The sequence below is a fragment of the Trichinella spiralis genome, assembly GCF_000181795.1.
Source record: "Trichinella spiralis strain ISS 195 chromosome Unknown Scfld2, whole genome shotgun sequence".
NCBI classification, from domain to species: Eukaryota; Metazoa; Nematoda; class Enoplea; order Trichinellida; family Trichinellidae; genus Trichinella; species Trichinella spiralis.
Window position 1 is genome coordinate 8,303,727 of NW_003526941.1, and position 19,330 is coordinate 8,323,056.

Below are 19,330 nucleotides of genomic sequence, written 5' to 3' on the forward strand. Positions count from 1 at the left end.
AATGAATCATCATTTGAATCGGCGATTCATCCTAAGGCCATAACGCTCTCTCACGATACGTTGAGTGAAACAAACAAGGTTTTGGATTTTATCTTTACCGAATTAAAATGTTATCTATTTATTTATTCAGATTGGGCTTAGTTTCGATGAAACAATTTCTGAAAGCTCATGACTGACTGAAATTTTGTTTGTCGTTTATTTTATTTTTTTTACCTGGGACGAACAAGCTCGACAGTATACGTGTAATGATGTTGCAGCCGTTTTTATTTTGTTTTTAGTTAAGCGGAAGCTGATTTTCATGTATAGCTTTTTTGAACGCTTATTTAAAAAAATGTTTCTCAAATAAATTTATTTATTTGCATGGATAGTCCTGGACAAGTGCTTCGTGGTCAAAAGAAAGCAGTTTACAAACAACGTTGTACACACTTTTTTTCAATGAGCAGTGAATTGATAGACATATTTTAGTTGCTGATTAACTATACAATTTTAATTTTATAAAGATAAAACCAAAATTTTGCATGATGGATGAAAAGTAAAAGAAAATCAAGTTCGATTATATACGAATATGAAACGTTTTGTACACAGATTTGATAAGCAATTTATTAATGGATGTCTTTTTTATTAAAAAAACTATTAAAATATATATTAAAAATGATTTCAGCATAAATGGACATGTTTGAGTGCTAAATTTGATTTGTTTTTTCTCAACAAGCATTATCTATCCTACAGTATGAATTAACCGATACTATACATAATCAAATATAGATATAAAATATGTTATTGATTTGCATATTTTACTCAGGATATGAAATTAAGTTAAATTAAATCATATTATATTATATTATATTATATTATATTATATTATGATACTATATTATATTATTTCTTAGATTTGTTATTTTTGTCATGTCAGTTTTTTACTTTTATTTAATATTATTTTATTATTTAGTTATATTCAGACCACAATTTTGTTTAAAGATGTGAAATTTTATTCATTATGTTTTTTTTCAATATAATGATTTCAAGTCGTTTTAGCAAATGACCGATTGACCTACATTTATTGCACCGTACTCACAATGGCATCATGAACTTGAACGTCTTAATTTTGTGTCTTTGTCTTTGTACAGAAAGTGAACGTTAGTCATTTCTTCAGGTTAGTCTTGCGCGATACGCTGATCTTGTTGCTGCTGTACGGGTAAAAGAGCTTTCATGAACAAGTAGTCATGTACCATCATACAAGGCAAGGTAAGCGCTGAATGAAACTGTGCTCATTTACTGCATTTGGTTCAATTGCATCTTATCAGACACGTTTATTGCTAAAGTTGCTGTTTCTTTTCTCTAATTGAGCCGCTTGTCAATGCAGATTTCAAATCAAATATTATTTTGTTTGCATGTAATTTTTAATTTAAATTCTTAATTGATCGTGATTCACTATTTGTTTTGCATTTTGCATTTCTATTATTTGATCTGCTGCGCTTGGCGTACGGTGATTACATTGTTGATCTGATATGATCTTCACGCAGACTTCTTCAGTGTAGCTTCGACATTTCACCATATGATGAATTTGGCGTTATTTTGAATTTTGAATTTGAACTTTTAAGTAATTTTTTTGCATTTAGTGAAACCTGGCCCTTCAAAGAGTTCAGCAAAACCTGGCCCTTCCAAGAGTTCAACAAGACCATCAACTAGCAGAGAGCATGTAAATAGCAACATCAATGGCATGCAGAATCTACAGTCACAGCAACAATGTGAAGAACCTAGTACTTCATCTGCGAATGCGAATGATCAAAATGACAACGGAGATGAACAGGGAGAGTTTACTTTTGTAGCTCCTCGTCGCCCAAGTTTTGGGAAATTGGGAGATCAAATTTGTCTGAGAGCGAACCACTTCCAAGTGCGCATTCCTACTGGCTCTTTGTATCATTATGAATTGGTTATTGAGCCAGAGAGATACCACAGGTTATGATTTATTAATTGAATAGCTTAAAATTTAATTAGAAGTTTTTTTTGACGTTATTCTGATATCATTTTTAATGTTTGATAAGTTGTTCTACATAATAGACAACTGAGAAGTTGTGATTTTAGTTTCAGAGATATAATCGAAACGATGATTCAAGCATATCAGAAGGTTTTCAGCAATGGCAGACCAGTTTATGATGGAAAGAGGAGTCTCTTTTGCAAAGAAATGCTTCCAATTGGCAGAGATTGGGTGGTTTTATTTTTTGAAACATTAAAAATTCTTTACTGACAATTTAATTCCAGGTTCAACTGGATGTAACAATGCCAACGGAAAGAGAAGATCGGAGATATCAAGTTGGTATTAAGTTGAGTTCTCAGGTTTCTTTGAGCCGTTTGCAAGAAGCATTAGACGGCCGAATTCGTTTTCTTCCACAAGATACTGTCGCTGCTTTGGATGTAATTTTACGTCATCTGCCAAGCTTGAAGTACAAAGATTTTTTACTTTTGCATTAAGTTGTTGTTATAAGATTTTGAGTTTAATTTTGTTTTAAGGTACACGCCAGTAGGTCGTTCGTTTTTTTCTCCTCCTGAAAGATTTTTTCATCCTCTTGGAGGTGGTCGTGAAGTGTGGTTCGGCTTCCATCAAAGCATTCGCCCATCGCAGTGGAAAATGATGTTAAACATTGATGGTAACATTTGTATGTTTTTCGGTCTGTTGTTTGTTATCAAATTATTTCTAGTATCCGCAACTGCGTTTTATAAATCTATGCCTGTAGTCGACTTTCTTTCTGAGATACTCGATGCACCTCATATTCCTGAAAACAGAAGACCTTTGAGTGATGCACAGCGCATCAAATTTACCAAAGAAGTCAAAGGCATGGAAAGCGTATTTTGTTACTGAAAGTTTTTTTAATAATAATTCCAATTTATTTTTAGGATTGAAAGTTGAAATCACTCATTGTGGACAAATGAGACGCAGGTACAGAGTATGTAATGTCACTCGACGACCTGCTCAAACTCAGACGTATGTTGCTGCTTTTTTGATTAATATTATTTGTATTTCATACATCATAAGCGAAAAACTGTATTGTTTCTAATTTAGGTTTCCTTTGCAAATAGAAAATGGTCAGACTGTTGAATGCACAGTTGCGAAATATTTTTATGACAGATACTGCATAAGATTGAAGTATGAAAATGATGATTTTTTTTGTCTATGAAATCGATTGACAAACAATTGGAATGGACATTTGCAGGTATCCCCAATTGCCTTGTCTTCAAGTTGGACTGGAGCAAAAACACACTTATTTACCACTGGAAGTTTGTAACCTTGTTCCTGGTCAGCGTTGTATAAAAAAATTGACCGATACACAAACATCGTCAATGATCAAAGCGACTGCTCGTAGTGCTCCTGATCGAGAGCAAGAAATAAATGAATTAGTATGTATATTATTTTTATTGTATTTTAGCTAGAAAAAACGTATTATTTGAGATGATAAAGGTTAATTTATGCATTTATTAATCTATTGTTTGTCATATGATTTATTATGCGGGTTTGAATGACGCTGATGTGTAATTAATTGTACAGGTCAAACGTGCGGATTTTAACAACGATCCGTTTGCACGCGAATTCGGTATTTCTATTAGTCCATTTATGGCAGAAGTGTACGGTAGAGTGTTGGTACCTCCAAAATTGCTTTACGGAGGGCGAGTAAGTAGTAATGAGTTTTTTTTCTGCAGAAATTTTTAACAATTCTTCTTTAGACTAGAGCAACTGCATTGCCAGAGAAAGGTGTGTGGGACATGCGTGGGAAGCAGTTTCACACTGCCGTTGATATACGCAATTGGGCAATTGCTTGCTTCACACCACCTCATATGTGTAGGGAAGACAATTTAAGGTTGGTGAAATCCTGTGATGCAGTATCTTCTTCTTCTTTTTCAATAGAATACATTTTGTGTTTGTTTTTTTTTAATAGGACATTTATTCAACAACTGCAGAAAATTTCTCACGATGCTGGTATGTCGATTGTTGGTCAACCATGTTTTTGCAAATATGCAACCGGAGCGGATCAAGTGGAACCGATGTTCCGCTATTTGAAATCTCAGTATCCGCAACTGCAGTTGGTAATTGTTGTTTTACCTGGCAAAACTCCTGTATACGGTGAGCTGAAGTTGTGCTTTTTTTTATCTCTATTAATAATAATAATAATATTATTATTATTATTATAGCTGAAGTGAAGCGTGTTGGCGACACTCTTGTGGGTGTTGCATCTCAGTGTGTTCAAGCGAAGAATGTAAATAAAACGTCAACACAAACATTGTCTAATTTGTGTTTGAAGATAAACGTGAAATTAGGCGGCATTAACAATATTCTCTTGCCCAGTATAAGGTAAAATTTAAAGAGAAAGGAATTATTATTCATTTAATATTTATTTATTATTTAGACCAAAAGTTTTTAATGAGCCTGTCATCTTTATGGGTGCAGATATAACCCACCCACCTGCTGGTGATGGAAGCAAACCTTCTATTGCAGCGGTAGATGATGTTTTTTCTTTCCTATAATTGATTGATTCATTGATTTTTTGTTGTTTTATTCAGGTGGTTGGCAGTATGGATGCACATCCTAGTCGATATAGTGCCTCAGTACGTATGCAGTATCCAAGACGGGTTCCTGACGAGCGAACTGGGCGGATGAAAGATGAGAGACTGGAAAGAATTGAAGATCTTGCTTTAATGGTTAAAGAGCTACTGATTCAGTTTTATCAGTCAACAAGATTTAAACCCACTCGAATCATTCTTTATCGCGACGGCATTTCTGAAGGCCAGTTTTATCAGGTGAGTAAAAAAGAAGAATTTAGTTTCTCATACCTTATTGATAATAATTGTTGGATTTTCAGGTTCTTCAACACGAATTGGGCGCGATGCGTGAAGCATGTATAATGCTAGAACGTGGCTATCAGCCTGGAATTACATATGTTGCAGTGCAGAAACGCCATCACACGAGACTGTTTTGTGCTGAAAGAAGAGATATGGTATGGACTAAATTGAATACTTTGAAAATATTGGTATAAATCATATATATATGTGTGTGTGTGTCTGTGTAATTTAGCAAGGAAAAAGTGGAAATATTCCCGCTGGTACTGCAGTAGATTCGGGAATTACACATCCTCAAGAGTTCGATTTTTATCTGTGCAGTCATGCTGGTATTCAAGGAACAAGTCGTCCAAGTTACTATCATGTATTATGGGATGATAATAACTTTACTGCTGATGAAATGCAACAGCTCACATACCAGCTTTGTCATACTTATGTTCGATGCACGCGTTCCGTTTCCATTCCAGCTCCGGCTTACTATGCGCATCTTGTAGCATTTCGAGCACGATATCACTTGGTAGATAGTGATCGCGACAGGTTTGTGACTGTGAAAATAAATTTTCAGTGAAATTTTAAAGATGTATAATTTTATTTAATTTGAATTTTATAGTGCCGAAGGAAGTGTGAATTCTGCTGCTACTGAAAATGGTGAGAATGCTGAAGAAGGAACACCATCCTCATCATCGAGCAGTCTCTCTCGTGCAGTGATTATTCATCCGAACACTACTCGAGTCATGTATTTCGCTTGAATATATTTACTACTCATTTATTTATTTATTTATTTATTTACTTACATTTTATAGTGATTAGCATTAGCGTTTATTTATACACACATATATATATATGTATATGTATATATATGTATTTATATGTCATTAACTGTTCTTTTGTAATTCAAAGCATCATCACCTGCGATTTTCTGATTAAGCTTCGAATAGAATTTTTCATTTTTTGGGGATGATGTTTTACCTGTTTTAGAATTAATCATAGCTTATAGTTATTAGTATTGTATTAGTTTTGGTTAATATGTATTTAGCTTTTTGCATTCCTTTTCATTACTATTGGAATTGCTTTACTTTTGCCATACCTCAATGAAAGCGGGTTCTTGTGAAGAACAAGCTTGCTGTCTTCGCTTTCGTCAGTAATCAAAAAGTATGGAAATCATATTTATATATTATTTATATATTATGATTTATAATGCATACTTTTTCAGTAAAATTTAACAAAATATATACCGTTTGTTATAATATTTAGACGTGTAATTCACGTCGTGAATTGAATATTTTTTGTGACACAGTTGAAATATATTAATTGGCATTAGTATAATAATTTATTTTATTAATTAAAAAAATGTGTGTTTTAATGTTAAGCAGTATATTGTAGTTGTAAATTTGCATTTCTGTTCAACCATGCTGAAGGTGTTTTCAAGGCTTGCATTGCAGCGTCAGGAGACGTTGCTGAAGATGACGGTTTTGGTTTTGGCAGCCGTATTATGTAAATAAATCCGACTGATAAAAATGCAAATTGCTATTGTTGTGGTTGTTGTTTTCAGCTTTTTCCACGAGACTGTTTTCAGTTCTACGTTTCGAAAGTGTTATACACGAATTTGATCCATATTTCAACTATCGAACGACCAAATATTTGACCGAGGAAGGTTTTTACAAATTTCACAATTGGTTCGACGATCAGGCTTGGTATCCGCTTGGCAGAATCATCGGTGGAACAATTTATCCTGGTTTGAATTTTTTCTTCAATTTTCCTGCTTTATTTGTTCGTATATTTTTTGCCCATGCTTCAGGTTTGATGGTTACGTCGACGTTTATTTATCGAATTTTGCACTTTTTCAACATCACACTGCACATTCGTGAAATTTGCGTTTTCCTCGCTCCACTGTTCAGCAGTTTTACAACATTGATCACTTACCTGTTGACGTCAGAATTCAAAGTTCGACAAAGCGGCAAAAGCATTTTCAATTAATTAATTAATATTGGTCATTTTCTTCTGTTTTTCTTTTCACAGGGCGACGGTGCGGGTTTGATCGCTGCTGGCATGATTGCCATTATTCCGGGATACATTTCCAGATCTGTAGCTGGCTCTTATGACAACGAAGGTATTGCCATATTTTGCATGCTGTTGACGTATTATTTTTGGATCAAAGCGGTCAAAACTGGAAGCATCTTTTGGTCGACACTCTGTGCACTTGCTTATTTTTACATGGTACGTTTTATACGATGATGGTGGTGTGTTGTTTTCTTGAGAAGACATTTTCTGCTTTGCTTTTTGTTCACAGGTTTCATCTTGGGGTGGTTATGTGTTTCTGATCAACCTTATACCGTTGCATGTGTTGACACTGTTGTGCTGTTCAAGATTTTCGCATCGAATTTACATCGCCTATTCAGTGGTGAGATAAGTTTATTCTTTCTTTCCCCCCCCCCCCCCCACTTCCCTCTCTTAAGTTAACATTTTTTAAATTTATTTTCATTTCAGGTATATACTTTGGGTACAATTTTATCTATGCAAATCCCGTTTGTGGGATTTCAACCCGTTTCGACAAGTGAACATATGGCTGTGGGTGTTGCCTTTGGTTTGATTAATATATTGATGTGAGATTGATTGATGAATTTTTCCAGGCATTAGGTGTGTTTGGAATTGTACAAATTTACGCATTTTTCGCTTATTTACGTTCGAAATGCGCCGATACGCAGTTCAATTATCTTTTCCGAACAATTATAACGTTCGTTGCAATAGCAGGCATTTCTGTAATTCTTCTCGCTGAATTTTTTGGAAGTATGCATCGTGTTTTATTTATTTCAAAATAATTTACATGCTAAACGACTACTTACTTTTCACTTGAAATGTTAAAGCAGCTCAGTTTTGTTTTCATATTTGTAGAAATTGCTCCGTGGACTGGACGATTTTACAGCTTGTTGGATCCGTCTTATGCAAAAAATCACATCCCAATTATTGCCAGTGTATCCGAACATCAGCCGACTACTTGGAGTTCATTCTATTTGGACACTCATATTTCTGTATTTTTATTTCCAGGTTTGATTAACATTGAAATCAACTGATCACTTGCTGATTGATGGATTGATCAACTATTATTCATTTCAGCTGGCTTGTATTTTTGTTTCAAAAATTTAAACGACGCCAACATATTTATAATACTGTATGCAGTTACGAGCATCTACTTTTCGGTAATATTTTCATTTTCTTTTTTGAAATTAATTTGACAATTTTGATTTTCAGGGTGTGATGGTTCGTTTGATGCTTGTATTAGCGCCGGTTATGTGCGTGATATCCGGAATTGCTGCGTCGTCGATTTTTGAATCTTTTTTGAGAAACTTCAGTCATTCTGCATCCACCGGTTTGGAGAAAAAATCGAAAAAACACGAAAATGATTATGCATGGAAAAATGAAGTAATGTTGTAATTTTTGTTGGCTTATGTGCAGTGCCTTGTATTCGATTCTTCCAACTGATGCAACTGTTGACCATTTCAGGTGGCTGGTACTGTAGTATTCATTTTGACACTATTTTTCATCAATTATACGTTTCATTGCACCACAATAACGGAAACTGCTTACAGTTCGCCTAGTATTGTTTTGTCCGCACGCAGTGGTCGTGGTAATACGATCATTTTTGACGATTTTAGAGAAGCTTACTATTGGCTTCGCATGAACACACCGCCGGTAAGTTTATTTATTTTTTCTCATTACTGTTTGATTTATAAAAATTTTATTTATTGAAATTCTTTTCAGGATTCAAAAATCATGTCTTGGTGGGATTATGGCTATCAAATTACGGCTATGGCTAATAGGACCGTCTTAGTGGACAATAACACCTGGAACAATACTCATATTTCAAGGGTTGGACAGGTAATAATTAATTATTATTGATATTTTGTTGTTGTTGTTGTTGTTGATGTTTGAAATTTTACTTGTAGGCTATGTCTTCACCTGAAGATAAAGCTTACGAAATTATGCAAGAATTGGACGTTGATTATGTATTGGTAATATTTGGTGGTTTGATAGGCTACGCGTCAGATGGTAATTTTTACATTTTTCTTTTTCTTTTTGATCTGATGTAGTATTTTGCTTTTTGATTCTATTCAGATATCAATAAATTTTTGTGGATGATAAGAATTGGCGGTTCCACGGAAAAAGGTAAACACATAAAAGAGGAAGATTATTATTCGGCTACTGGCGAATATCGAGTGGATAAGGAAGGATCGAAGACGATGTTGAATTCCATGATGTACAAGTTTTCCTACTACAGATTTGGAGAGGTTTATACAGAGATGGGTAGGGAAAAGAATTTCCTATTGTTATGTGTATTTTGAATTAGAATATTAAAATTTTACTTTTAGACAAACCGTCTGGTTACGATCGCGTTCGAGGAAGTGAAATTGGAAACAAGAAAATCCAATTCCAACATTTCGAAGAAGCGTTCACAACGGAACATTGGCTTGTAAGAATTTATCGCGTCAAAGCGCCAAACAATCGTGGCATTTTAACATGATCATCAAGTACTTTTTAAAATGTCTTTTTCAAATTCTGTTATTCTGTAGTTGTTATTTTTAAGTACGAGTTGAACAATTCGTAATAGTTTGTTTTTTTACTTGTTCCTGTGATGCACATATATCTTGCATAATATAATAATTTACTCTGATGATTCCATAATTTTTGTTATTCCACAGTCTTCAGGTTTTTTTTTAATTTAAATTCAATTCTGTCATTTTTAATGTTCACATTTATTATTTAAATTTGTTCAGTAAACATCTCTTTGCCATTCATTATGTGTCCATTTAATACGACGAACAATCAATTGAATATATTGTGTTCGAAAATGAAAATCGAAATTCACATTGCATGCTTATTACGATGGTAGGTTTAAAGTGCTTCTTTCACTGTATAGTTTAAACTTTAAAACAATCGCTTTAAAATATTTCAGTTGTGTTGAGTATTGGACTCATTGAATGTTTGTTAGTTGACGCATTAGTAGTTTGAAGCATGTCGAAACATGGTAAAGACCCTTCGTTGGTGCATGTGAATGAAGTTATCGATGAGCGATACAAAGTGAAGAAACTTTTGGGCAAAGGTGGCTTTGGAGCAGTGTACCAAGTGCTGGACCAAAACACCAACAAAATGGGTGCAATGAAAGTATGAAGCAATACGTATATGTATTTCTTATATATAAATTTTCTTATTTTTTGTTTCAGATCGAAGTTTCTTCTCAAGATTTCAGATCGTTGAAAATGGAAGTGTCGGTTTTGAAAGAATTGGTTGCCAACGAGTCGAGAAATTGTTGTGATCTCTTCTCGGTTGGCAACAAGCCAAACTATTCTTACATTGTGATGACGTTGGTTGGTCCCAGTTTGCATTCTTTGGCTCAGTCGATTGGATCGAAGCGACTGTCACTGAGAAGTGCCGTCCACTTGGGCATCAGGTGCCTTCGTGCGTTGGAAGATTTGCATTTTTGCGGCTACGTTCACCGGGACGTCAAGCCGATGAATTATGCCATCGGTCGTGAGCCCGAATACAGACGAGTCTTCATCTTGGATTTCGGCATGTGCCGGAAATATATGCGCGACGATGGCTCACACAAACGACCCCGGTCCGAGTGCGGTTTCCGTGGCACATTGTGGTACGCGAGCCCCATGTCGCTTAGCGGTCAGGAACAATCTCGTCGAGATGATCTCTGGTCGTGGTATTTTACAATAATTGAACTTTTGACCGGTACCGTGCCCTGGCAGAACGTCCAGATCAAACGCAATGCCAGTTTTGCTGAGAAGAAGCAGGCTTTTATGGAGAAAAAAATGGAATTTGTCCAAAATCCAACCGAAGCTTTGCGAGGTCTGCCACGAGAGTTCATCTCCATCATGGAATATTTGGTCACGTTGCAGTATTACGATTGTCCCAATTATGGTTATATCTATCAGTTGATTATGACCACGTTTCGTCGTCATTCCTACAACCTCGAGCAAGCGCTCGACTGGGAACCGACCGGACAATTTCACGAAGAAACAATCATGGCTCCGGATCACAATATGCTTCCGGGTGAAGAGGAGAATGATCCGGCTGTTTGAACTGACGCTTTTTGCAAAAAACTTCTTACTCACTTGTTCACTTTTATAACAATATAACTATTAGTGATAACTACTTTTTTTTCCTATTTCTCAAAAATTAATCACCTATTCTTGATTTCAATTGCATTCGAATAACGCTCATTTAAACTCGATTTTTTTTGCTTTATCAATTATATGTATAATAAATTATTTCAAATTTATTTTATACAAATGATCAGTGTTTGTTTGTGTTTCAGTTGCTAGAGGTGCAACGAATTCGAACATACTTTTATTTATCGATGAATGACAGTTGCACAAATTTTGATTAATTCTAGATTTTACACATCTGACCGGCAGCTAGAAGTATATATAATTTTCACTTTTACCAATAAATGTGATACCACTTTCTCAAGTGACAACTGTTCCGCAACGGTTTACTTTCTACTCGGTATGCATGCTCTTTCTTTTCAAACGTTTCACCTTTTTATTTACAATAATGAAATACAAATTACATAAAGTTTTGCCAAATTAAGAGTACTGTAAGATTTACAATGTGATCGTGTAGTTTTTAATTTTATTAATTCACTTTTTCTACAATATTAAATAATAATTGAAGCTTTGAAATTTTTATCATCAGTACTGAAAAAAAACTTCAACATATATTACTTTGATCATTTAAAAAAAATAGGCTACTTTACTGTTAACTGTTTAGAATAAGCAAGTATTAATTTTACGAGATACTGTATTAGTGTAGTGAAGGAAGAAAAAAATTTATTTTATTATTTTTTGTGAAAAATATTTTTCAAGTGCACACGAATCATTTGGCAAATTAAACCAGGCTTTTGAGCAATTTACAGTTCTTTTGTTTCAGGAAATAGCTCTGAACATCGTGCTCATTTTTTACAGTATGTTATTTTTCCAAATTGCTTTATCTTTGACAACCGTTAAAGCGGTCTGCTCATTTTACTGATGCATGTTTATTGTTTGAATTTTTTTATTCGAAAGTGAACCCAAGCATATTTTACAACAATTGTAATTCTATTCTTAATATTAAATTGTAAGTTCTTCAGAACAATTTTGTACATTTTCACTAGTAAGCAGTGCGTGATGTAAACATTATCCGGTAGAACAAGATAGATAACTGCTTGTTGTTGGGTTTGTGATGCAGATTTCCGCTTGATGAGTTTTCATTTTTGAATATTAACTTTTCCATGTTCACTTGTAATGAAATGTTTAAATTCATGATGAATAAGTAGTAGTTAGTCGAGTCGAAGATGTTTGACCGGTTTTCGAGCAGTCGCCTACTATATCTATGAGACTGTTTATCTGAAATACTATAAGACGTTGTTCCTTTTTTCAAGGAAGTGAATTCCTTTGGCTCATTTTGCACGGACGATTTGAACCTGTTTGCCCAGAGAAAAGCCCGCACTTCCGTTTTGCGACCCATCCAAGCGTCTTTATGGAAAGGTAAATTTGCTCAAATGCTGACCTTTCTTTTTCTTCAACGTGGATCAACCATTTTATTTGTCAGTTGGCTTTTCTTTCGTTAATCGTTTTTCCTATGGGTGCAACGAAAATTTTCTTCCATTTTTTTTACTTCAACTGAAGACGTTTAATTAAAAAACCCATCATTTATCTTAACATACTTCATACAGTAAGATCGTTGATTGTTTTGTATTCTAGTGATGATGCTCCTTCATTTGTTTCATCATGTTATAAGTTTTCTTGTTTTTTCTTAACAAGTCATATTACTCATCATTTATCTAGTTTAATTTAATCGATAAAGGAAGACGGTGGTAACAATTGAATTTCCATTTTTGGAAACCAACTGATAAAGATTTAATTTTTCTTCTTTAATTTAATGCAAAGTTTTCCAGTTTGTCGCTAATTGTAGAAATTCCTGTTATAATAAGTTGATGTTGAAAGCTGAAGGTATTCATTAATTATTCAGTGGTTTATATTTTACTTCACAATGACTTTTTACGATGTTTGAACAAAGTCAGATACTTAGAATGAGCAAGTTCTAATGTATTATTTTATTAATCACTTTAATGCGATGTCTCATGGAATTTGTTTGTGTAGAATGAAGTATCAGTTATACATGAACTGTGACATCAAACAGGTAGTATTATTATATGAAGAATTTTTAATAATAATTTTAATATTTCATCTCATTTCAATTTTCCAGTGTCAATGTTTTCTCGACGTTTAAATCTTTCTAATTATGTTGTTTAAATTTAAGTGTTTAAGTAATTAATTTTATTGCAGCAAGTTGATGTTTAAATATTGCACTGATTTTCGTCAAACTGTTGGTTCTTTTACACACCAATAGAATAAGGATAAGTTGAAATTTATTCACTGAGCAAATGTTATGAGGAAGGAAAAATGTTTGATTTATGATTCGTTAGTTTTACTTTTTTTTATTTTGCATTTCGCAGAATGGTAATGAATGTTGTTTGTGAACGTTGTAGTATGAAATAGATTTATTTCACTTTCGATTTAGCTTGGAGACAACATTCAGCACGCGCGTGATGCCGTTAAATTTTTACGTATTTAAACGTTCTTGATTTTATCATGTATGAATGTTGAATTTAAATAAGAAGTTGAGTTTTACTACCTCATTGTAATATTTAGTCACTAATGTCTGCAGCAGTTGTTCGTGCAGTGCATATTTCTCCTCTCTCAATCTCTGTCGGTACTGTTTGTCAATTTACTGTAAATGATTTGCAGGAACATTGTTATACAGTTGCGTTTTTTAGTTGGTTTTTTCCACTACGGTTAACATTTGAAGTGTTTAATACGGACAAGTGTAAAAGTATTCGCCTATTTTTTAGTAGTATATTTAACATTTTTTCATAACATAAAATTTTTTTATAGTAAAAAATATTTTCAAGGTTTCAGAGTAATAAAGTTAAGTGAAGAATGATGTGTATATGGATTTTGTGTTTGTTGTCATTGTAATATTGTGCTATCAACACTTTCGTGTGATTGGTGAATCATCGTCTCAAGTTGTGCAACAAGTGTTTTCTGGAGAACTGCAAGCCGGCAAATCTGCCTATTTTAAATTAACCAAAACGGGAGCGGTCGGAATATTGTTGAAATCATTTTCTGGTGACGCAGATTTGTACGTTTCTACTGTAACTTCGGAACCTTCGTTTAAAATCGGCGAAAACGAGTTCCAGTCGGTCACCTGCGGAGTAGATTTGGTCCGAGTTCCGGAACAAACGTCAAGACCGTTGTACGTTGCCGTCTATGCGCATCCTTCGCATTTGGTCAGCCAGTACGCGCTTGTTATTAACGTGTTCGAAGGCAACGGAAGTGACCAGCGCATGCATCGCTGGGTAGAGCAGAAAAGTGGCTCTGAGTTGACATCCCTGCAAGAGGTCGAAGCGCTGTTCAACGATGAACGGCAGTATTTGATCAGCTCGAAGTTGATTTACATAACCGAGCTCGTTTCCACGTTGATTCTGTTGCTCGTCGACGGTTTGTTTGATGCCATTGTCTTCTGAAACGGCCATATCCTGAGGTTGTTTTTGTAATCCACTTGTCGTCACTGTTGCACACTTGGGTGGAAATGTAAGTTTTGTTTTTGTTTTTTTTGGTGTTTTTTCAGTTTTTTTCAAAAGGGTAGGGCAGACTTTTGATCGCGAACAATAATATATATATATATAGTTAATATCGACGAGGCAATCTTTTGTGCTGTTTATTTAGTTCGATCAGCTTGATCATATTTTCAAATGCAGTGTTGTAATTCACTGAATTTGTTTGCTTAAAGTTTAATGAATTTGTCAGTGCAAAAAATTCCACGAATGAATGACACACGATGTGTTTGTTGTTCTTGTTCTTGTTGCACAATTGAAGCATTGAATATTATTGACTTTATTTATTAATTGAAATTGCTTTTCTTGGCACAGTTTTTATTATTTCAACAATGCTGTAGAATTTAGAAAATTGAAATTTTATCTTTATGAAAAATGTTTCATTGGCAGCAGTTTATATGTGCTGACTTTTTGCTAAGCTTCAATTGTTTAATTTATTGATTTCATTTTAAAATTGCAAAACTTGTTTTATGAAATTATTTTATCTCAGCAAAGATTTCTTTTCTTTTCTTTCTTTCTATTATTTATTCTGAAATGATATTTCTTATGTTGCATTTGTTAAATGGAAATGTATTTTTCTTTTGTAAAAAAAAATGCAAATTTCACTTTCTGATAAGAAGAAATTCAATCAGCGGTCGTCAATTTTATCATTGCCGAACATGATTGAACATTGTTGGTAATAATGCATGAAAATGTCAAATAACTTATGCATAAATGTGTAATGCTCGAATCAGAATGAATAGATGCTCGCATGTTTAATATTCATTTCCAAGAAAAAAAAACCAAGTGCCATTTAATTGTTATAAAAATGGAAATTTATGTAGTGTCTTTTTTTTGTTCTTCCTGAATTGTGTATGTCGTCTTTTTGGAAAGAGCAGTGCATTGTGTTGTCATACTTTTCCATACTGTGACCGATCTAATTTTTTTTCTCTCACCAGGGAAGAAGTGGTGAACGTGAAGCAGAAGCAGCACATTTTCCGCCTGATTCGTCATCTTATTTCACAAAAATAGGTTTCCTGACCGGCTTGCTGTTTGTATGGTGTTTTTTGTTCTGTTCATATTTCTTTGGGCAATTTTTTCTCCTTTATCCTCGTTCCTTTCTGGTGAAATATGTAAATTCACTTCACTTCATTTCATTCCATTTCACTATTTCTGCGGCATGGAACACAGACGAGGTGCAGTGAACTGATTTTTTTATATCATTGTTTTTTCGCTTCAATCCATTCAGTCGAGAGAGGGTGTGTCTGTGTGGGGGATGGAGGTGGGGAAGGGGAACAAGCATACGGAGGCGAACTAGGTGAACATTGCCAAGTTTTTGTTTCTGTTGCCAAAATCTTATCTGGGTTAGCCAGCTTTATTAGCGCTTATCAGTTATCACATCATCTCCATCTATTTGATGATTAATCTACGAAACATTTTCCTTCTTAGTTGGTAGGAGGGGGCGAGTGTTTTATTTGTTTGTACACTGTGATCAGTGTGTTTGACTAATGTAGTTTGTTACTAAGCAGTTGTTGTTGGTGTTTATTTTAATTTTCCAACCTTCCGGTGTATAACGATGTATATGTTGTTTTATTTTGCAGATGGAGAAATTGTTGTGTATTTTGTTTTTTGCTTTCAAGCAACAATCGTCTACTTGTCTACTGCTTTGTGCTTTTATTTACTTTTAGTAATTTCTTGCTTAGTTAGTATAGTATATAGATATATGTAGATAGTTTGTAGCTTTTTTTTGTTCATAATGCAGAGAAATGCACAAATTGTTCGCTGTTGTTGTGCATTGGTGCGAAATTGTTTTTTCTTTTTCATAATTTGAATACTGATTGTTGATTCATGTGGTTTTTTTTCTTGATTCAGATTGAAAAGACAAGAATTGAAAAAACGTCTGCTGTTTGGTGACATGTTGTGAAAAGGTTACTTAAATTGGAGAATGGAATTCGCTGGTGGATTTTCAGCTTCTTCCGCTAAGCAGCGTAGCAACAACAGTTCGGTTGGGGTTCTTGGTCCGGCGGCGTCGACATCCACCAAGGATACTTTGCATTTGATCGAGGACGAAACTGCGGCCAAGCCGAGCGTGGCGGTCGGAATACTGCCGTCCATTCACCACCACGGCACCACGTCGTTCACGGGTTCGTTGAGGGCGAAGATGAACGCTTCTTCGTCATTTTTACCAAATTACGCCAAATCGGCCAGCCAGATGTTGCTCAACTCTGACGATACGACAGTCTGGGGTGACGTGGCTTTGGAGTCGACAAACCACGCATCCTCTGCTGCAGTGCCTTGCGACCACGAGTCGACCATGATCAAGCGTCACTTCTGTGATGAACCGCAGCAGCAACAACAACACTATAGAAAATATTTGAACATGTCGCCGACGTCGGCGGCTTATTGGTCTTTGGAAAGTTTGAGAAAGAAAGTTCGTCGGTTTCCTTGGACTAATGTGAAAACGTTCGTCGGCTTTATATGCTTTCTGATCACCGTTCACGGCGCCCTGTCGACCGGCTACACAATGTCCGTGATTACGACCATTGAAAAGCGTTTTCAAATTCCAAGCACCACGTCCGGCTTGATTGTCAGCTCGTACGAAATTGGAAGTCTCTTGTCGGTGGTATTTGTCAGCTACTTTGGTTCCAATGGTCACGTTCCATATTGGATCGGTTTCGGCGGATTGGTTCTGTCGTTGGGCTCGTTTTTGTTCTCGTTGCCCCATTTCGTCGCCACGCCTTATTCGTATTTGGAGAACAAATCGATCGAAGCGTTGCTGCTTCTGTCGCCAAATGCTGCCAACAACCTCGGCAAGGACCACTCGTTGCTCGACCAATCCGCTTCGGCTCCACTTTGTCAATTGTCCAACCAGAGTTCTTCTTCGTTGTACAACACCACTTGTTTGTCCCAAGAGACCGAATCGTCCAACAATCACATTCTGGTCATGATGCTTGCCCAAATTCTGCTCGGCGTGGGCGGTTCACCGTTGTTCACACTTGGCACTACCTACATTGACAATCACGTCGACAAAGAAAGTTCGTCCATTTATTTGGGTGAGTTGATGATTTAATTTTTGAAATTTTGTATATATTTCTCTTTTCATACGGTAGGCTTTTAATTTATTTTATTTTGTTTTTTTTAATACAAAAGCATTCATGTATGTCATGCTGGCATTTGGTCCAGTTTGTGGATTTTTGCTCGGCGGGTTGCTGTTGTCCGAATATGTGAATCCGAATTCGGCGCCGCCCGATTTGACGATCCAGTCGATCGGTTGGATAGGACTTTGGTGGGGCGGCTTTATCATTTGTGGCTTTTTCTATTTGTTGGCGTCGTTGCCGTTTTTCTGCTTTCCTCGACGTTTGACCGACGACCAAGACAACAGTCCTCGTTCGGATTACGGCAAAGACATCCGAAAGATTCCAGTATCAATTTTTCGTCTGATCACCAACAAAGTCTACATGGTTACGTCGTTCAACGCTTGCTTGGATTTGGCAATTGTGTCCGGTTTTACGGTTTTCTTGCCAAAATTTTTGGAAACCCAGTTTCTGGTCTCCAAATCCGATGCCAGCTTGTTCACTGGTAAAGTGAAGCGCAGTTTTGTTTTTTCATCCCATTTTAAGTAAAACTGTTCCACTTTGAGGTAGCGTGGCTGTACCCGGAGCTTGCATTGGTACACTGTTTGGTGGATGGGTTCTGAAACGGCTGAAAATGGTTATGAGTCATGTTGCAAATTACGTCGTGCTAGTGAACATTGCCGCGGTTCTGCTGCTTAGTTTGTTGTTTTTTATTGGCTGTGAAAATTTCAAAATTGCTGGTGTTAGTCAAACTTATCCAAGGTAGTGGTAGCAGTTGAAGATAGAAAAATTCTGCAAATTGAAATAATCATACTGATGCTTTTTCAGTTCTGCTATATTTGACGACCGGATGTTCATCAGCGCTTGGGATCAGTGCAACATGAACTGCAGCTGTTCTTTGCAAGGAATTCAGCCAATTTGTGGTATTGACGGGATCACGTATTTGTCACCTTGCTTTGCTGGTTGTAAAGCATCGGCGATTACAACCGGAGGCAAACGACCGAGCATTGTCGGTACAGTTGATCGTCTTTACAGGGTAAGTTTTTTTTGCATTATTATCTTTATTCAAAAAAAGATTCATACATTGTGTTTGTTTGTTTGTTTTTAGACTTATAGCAATTGTTCGTGTATATTGTCAAATTTGAATATCACTGTCAACGTTCACAATACTAGCAACGCCGTCGCTTCTTCCATACAAGCTTGGTATGGATTGTGCCCGTCGAATTGCCGCATGCTTGTTCCATTTCTTGTATTGCTTTTCATCGTCACCCTTACGGCGGCTAACAATCAAATGCCATTGGTTATGATCACTTTGAGGTAGTACTATACTTGGAATAGTGGAAAATTAAAATGCTTTACAACCATCGTATTTCACCTTCTTTTGCAGAGCTGTTTCTGAAGAGGAGAAAGCGTTCGCTTTGGGATTGCAAGTTGTAATGTTGCGCTTGTTGAGTGAGTTTTATTTATTTATTTATTTGTTGTTAATAAATTCATTTAAATATTATGATTGAAAATGTTTCGTCGAAGGTTATTTACCGGCTCCAATTGTTTACGGAGCTATCATCGACACCGCCTGTCGTTTGATGGATGACTCATGTGGCACCACCGGGGCGTCATGTCTCTTCTACGACATTGAAACGTTTCGTTTTCGATTTGCTTTCCTCTGCCTAATGCTCAAGGTATTGTTGTTGTTGTTGTTGTTGTTGTTGTTTTGAAAAATTATTATAATAATTGCAAAATCTAAATTTAAAAAAAACATGCAATAGTTAGTTGTAAGGGTATG

At 35.5% G+C, this 19,330-nt stretch overlaps 3 protein-coding genes across 3 annotated transcripts; all 3 read left to right on the forward strand.

Annotated features, from left to right (window-relative positions):
• The first annotated feature begins 360 nt into the window (after positions 1-360).
• Tsp_06878 (eukaryotic translation initiation factor 2C 4) lies at positions 361-2,901 on the forward strand. Its single transcript, XM_003380678.1, is given in 11 exon segments — positions 361-402; positions 501-532; positions 662-674; positions 1,154-1,195; positions 1,534-1,600; positions 1,620-1,959; positions 2,092-2,212; positions 2,263-2,444; positions 2,512-2,648; positions 2,700-2,845; positions 2,896-2,901. 11 exon segments carry the CDS (start codon positions 361-363, stop codon positions 2,899-2,901), a joined length of 1,128 nt encoding a protein of 375 aa, XP_003380726.1.
• A 26-nt stretch (positions 2,902-2,927) lies between these two features.
• On the forward strand, positions 2,928-13,814 carry Tsp_06879 (putative piwi domain protein). Its single transcript, XM_003380679.1, has 32 exons — positions 2,928-2,983; positions 3,213-3,396; positions 3,545-3,667; positions 3,721-3,854; positions 3,933-4,117; positions 4,186-4,345; positions 4,401-4,500; positions 4,555-4,791; positions 4,854-4,988; positions 5,066-5,367; positions 5,441-5,566; positions 5,867-5,971; positions 6,214-6,317; positions 6,407-6,565; positions 6,629-6,774; positions 6,850-7,047; positions 7,121-7,231; positions 7,318-7,414; positions 7,723-7,859; positions 8,080-8,250; positions 8,332-8,520; positions 8,590-8,706; positions 8,775-8,877; positions 8,944-9,116; positions 9,198-9,298; positions 9,840-9,990; positions 10,050-10,910; positions 12,257-12,362; positions 12,551-12,614; positions 13,399-13,444; positions 13,530-13,645; positions 13,790-13,814. Exons 1-32 carry the CDS (start codon positions 2,928-2,930, stop codon positions 13,812-13,814), a joined length of 5,022 nt encoding a protein of 1,673 aa, XP_003380727.1.
• A 14-nt stretch (positions 13,815-13,828) lies between these two features.
• Positions 13,829-18,868, forward strand: Tsp_06880 (solute carrier organic anion transporter family member 5A1). Its single transcript, XM_003380680.1, has 6 exons — positions 13,829-14,378; positions 16,444-17,526; positions 17,657-18,052; positions 18,114-18,309; positions 18,376-18,583; positions 18,656-18,868. The coding sequence occupies exons 1-6, from the start codon at positions 13,829-13,831 to the stop codon at positions 18,866-18,868; spliced, it is 2,646 nt and encodes an 881-aa protein (XP_003380728.1).
• Positions 18,869-19,330: the final 462 nt, after the last annotated feature.